The sequence below is a fragment of the Acipenser ruthenus genome, chromosome 1 (assembly GCF_902713425.1).
Source record: "Acipenser ruthenus chromosome 1, fAciRut3.2 maternal haplotype, whole genome shotgun sequence".
NCBI lineage: Eukaryota > Metazoa > Chordata > Actinopteri > Acipenseriformes > Acipenseridae > Acipenser > Acipenser ruthenus.
Genome location: NC_081189.1, coordinates 81,772,631 through 81,776,418, shown reverse-complemented (window position 1 = coordinate 81,776,418; position 3,788 = coordinate 81,772,631). Strand labels below are relative to the sequence as shown.

Below are 3,788 nucleotides of genomic sequence, written 5' to 3'. Positions count from 1 at the left end.
GCTCTCGTTGTAAAACTGGCCCAATTACTGCCTGTTTTTTTTTTTCTGAAATGACGGCCCTGCTCAGAAGGGTTCAGCTTGTCCAGAACACAGCTGCCAGATTGTTTTCTCAAGCTCCAGAACACAGCTGCCAGATTGTTTTCTCAAACTCCAGAACACAGCTGCCAGATTGTTTTCTCAAGCTCCAGAACACAGCTGCCAGATTGTTTTCTCAAGCTCCAGAACACAGCTGCCAGATTGTTTTCTCAAGCTCCAGAACACAGCTGCCAGATTGTTTTCTCAAACTCCAGAACACAGCTGCCAGATTGTTTTCTCAAGCTCTTTCTCAACATATTGCTCCAGTGCTTAGGTCCTTACATTGGTTACCAGTGAGTTGCTGAATTGATATTAATTGGTGATTGAGAATATAACATTTATAGAATAGGGTTCCAAATAAGTGGTCATTATGGAACTATCAAATACATAAGGAGTAAATGACTGTCCTCACACCTTTTATTACCAACAAAATGCATTGTGCTCTTTGCATTATAATATATTACAGTACAGTGTACTGTATTTGCAATTCCAAGGTTGTGATTGTGATTAACTTAATTGAAATTGACAGAGTACAATATAGACAATGCAAATGAACAAACAGAATACCTTTTTTTTAATTTAGTATTTATTTGAAATTACAAAAACATAAAAAATGGAGTGCAAACCGTTTAAGCAATACATTGCAAATGTTACTGAATAAAAACAGCATGTTCATATAGGGTACCTTTTTTTTCACAAGCTATTTCGTTGATATATTTCATACTGAAGGTGCAATTTGGAATAAGCCAGCTGGTTTCTCTCTTCATTATTCTCTTTGTTGAAAAAACAGGTCTCTAAACCCTTTTGAAAACTCTTTTGGCATCAACTCCATCATAATGGTAGCTCTATAAATAATACAGAAAAAAGAATAAAAAGAATTAGATACAGACATGTCAAAGCACTGGTTGTTGTTTGTGTTTTTTTATTTAAAAAAAAAAAATGTATCAGTGTATGTTGACTAGGGACCTTATATAGCATTAAGGCCATTAGCAATACTTAATATGTTATGTTAGGCTGTACATTACAGAATATTGTGTCTACCGTTTAAGCCACGTATCAGCAAGACTTTACCTGGACAAGCTCGCCAGCAATGATTTCTCGGACAGTGAGGAGTTCCTTGCCATTGTCTTTTCTGATGAATTTTCCAGCTAACTTATCTCCATCCATGGTCCACGTGCCCTGAGAAAGAAATCCAGTAGGTAGGAGAATGTTTTTAAAGTGTCCCTTTACTACAATAACAAAATAAAAGAAGCAACTAACTTAATGGGCGAAATGAAAATAGGTTCATGCATTTGTGTCTGGTGCTCAAGATGCTGCAATTCAGATAACTACCATTAGGTGGCGTGTGCGCAAGGATTAATTAGCTGATCCGGACTGCTTTGCTCCCAGGAAATGGGCCAAAATATTAAAAATTAAAACATCAAATACAAATTGTAAAGTGTGCCTTTTATGATTGTAGCCAACAGGGCTGCAGTTCACCAGAGCATAGCTAGAGGGTCGTCTAGATGCTAATAATCTCTGGGTGGCACTGGGAGACAGCGTGTTGTCATGTATGGGCATACTGAATTATTACTTGATACAACTAACTACCCCAAGCGTGCTTCAATATTTAAGTAAAGGAGGCATGTGCCTGTAGTGTAGGCACAAGTCCTCAAACTAATCCAGCAGTAAAGGCAGCCGATGAAGAAGGATTCAAATGTGTACATAAAGGGCACTACTCTAACAAAATATAAGAATGCTTAACTCTGAATATTTAGGTGTGTTTTTGAATGAGTAATTCACTGCTGAGGATTAATACGTCTTATTAAAATTACTGAAACTACTACTGAAAATCAATTGCTTTAAATGTTATAAAATATTAAACACCTTCACATTCTTTTTGCTTTTCGTCACTATTTTATTCAGTTTCTTTTCACTGTTACAGTCAACACTCACTTCAGTTAGAGTTGTAGTACTGTAAACTGGTAATTATTGTATGTTAATTTTTTTCTATCAAATTAATACTGTCTATGTAAGAACATATGTACCAGTATATTTTAATCAATGAAAAAAATGATCTTACACTGAGCTCAGTTCCATCAGCTAGGCTGTATTCGAAAGCAACTCCGAGGGTGAATACGATTTCCACAGTGCGGAAGGCACTGGACTCATTGACTGTGAACGTGTCTCCATTTTGTGCAATGGTGACTTTCAAGTTGTCATGGGCTGCCAGCTTCCTCTTCACCAAATTGATAACTGTCAATGAAACATTCAACTATTTCAAGACTCAAATGCTGAGATATAAATAATGTATTTTGAAAAGTAAATCATTTATATGAAGATATTTGCATTAAATTGCATTAGTATGCCTGAAACAAAGCTCATGTTATTGTGAGAGTTTCAACATTCGAAGCTTAGCAAGCATTTACTAATAGATATTGACTATCTGTGATATTTTCAACAAATGTTAAAGCACAGGCTTCTAAAATTGTTAAGGCTGAATTGCTAAATTGTTGAGGCTGACTATTTAAAGTATTCACCTGTGTAGCTTGCAGGCCATATTTAGCGCTTATCTATTTAAAATAAAAACTGAAGAGCTCAACAAAATATACTTTAAGTTATTACTTTTTTTCATTATTATTTGTAAAGAAAACAAGCCCTAATATTTTCTTTAATATCTATTGAAACATGAGAGTGAAAATGACTAGACACAACTAACAATTTCAAATCACAGTAATCAGGTTTTATTATCAACATACAGGTAAAATTATATAGAGAAATTCACTACTTCTAGAGTTTATGAATTAGCCCTGATACAGAGTAACAGAGAATGTCAAATACTGGACAGTTGGCGAAGGCAGCCTCTCTCGTTTTCCCAACTGTGCTGATTTTAACATTATAACACTAAATACAGCCTTCAACTCTCACCCACAGCCCATACATTCCTTGATAAGCAGCCCCTCCTTATCAGCAACCTCACCTAACAAAGAACATATGCCACCTCCCCCAACAGCTCTCAGATCAGGGGATGGAGACATAGACAGATAAAAAGGGGAAGGGAAAGATAGAGAGAATGACACAGACAGAGAGGGGGAGGTGAAGGGAGAGAGAGAGAGAGAGAGAAAGAAACCCAGATAGACACACAAACATGGAAATAAGACTCCTATTGCATAGCACTTTCACCCATTCCTAGCAACCATTACATGTATTGAACTAATTCAGTTATCAGCAAGAAATAGTTTGTCAATTAAATTATTATTAACAGTAAATTACAAATAGTAAAATTATCAAAAACATCAGATCTTACATTATTTATATTAAGACTTTTTTTTTTACATTTTTAGAAAATAAAAAGCTGGGCTTACCCATCTGTTCCATAAACTTGTCATAGTTGTCATTACTGTTAACTTTCCAGGTGCCGTTGAATGTCATGTTTCTAACTGGAGTGAGTTTCTGCAATGAGTGCACAGCCTGTCCAGCAGACTCACTTTATAAAGCATGGCTTGTAATAATGTCTGTGCATTATCTAACTGATAATGCACAGTCTTGGGTCCTCTCCTGTTCTCTCTCTACACCCGCTCCCTGGGCCCCCTCATCGCATCCTATGGTTTCTCATACCATTTCTATGCTGATGATGCTCAGATTTTCCTCTCCTTCCCCACCTCTGACTCCACCATCTCCTCCCGTATCTCTACCTGTCTGTCTGCTATTTCCTCCTGGATGCACTTGCATCA

At 36.6% G+C, this 3,788-nt stretch overlaps 1 protein-coding gene across 1 annotated transcript; it reads right to left on the bottom strand.

Annotated features, from left to right (window-relative positions):
- Positions 1 to 699: 699 nt before the first annotated feature.
- Positions 700 to 3,580, bottom strand: LOC117421543 (fatty acid-binding protein, intestinal-like). Its single transcript, XM_034928072.2, has 4 exons — positions 3,420 to 3,580; positions 2,138 to 2,310; positions 1,147 to 1,254; positions 700 to 920 (listed from the first exon to the last, which is right to left on the bottom strand). Exons 1-4 carry the CDS (start codon positions 3,484 to 3,486, stop codon positions 870 to 872), a joined length of 399 nt encoding a protein of 132 aa, XP_034783963.2. The 5' UTR covers positions 3,487 to 3,580; the 3' UTR covers positions 700 to 869.
- Positions 3,581 to 3,788: the final 208 nt, after the last annotated feature.

What these genes read in the sequence shown, in the direction of transcription:
- LOC117421543 (XM_034928072.2), bottom strand. Translation starts at nt 3,486, where the DNA reads ATGACATTCAACGGCACCTGGAAAGTTAACAGTAATGACAACTATGAC. An exon ending in CAAGTTTATGGAACAGATGG is followed by an intron (nt 2,311 to 3,419) that starts GTAAGCCCAGCT and finishes TTTCATTGACAG; the next exon opens with TTATCAATTTGGTGAAGAGG. An exon ending in TTGCTGGCGAGCTTGTCCAG is followed by an intron (nt 921 to 1,146) that starts GTAAAGTCTTGC and finishes TATTATTTATAG; the next exon opens with AGCTACCATTATGATGGAGT.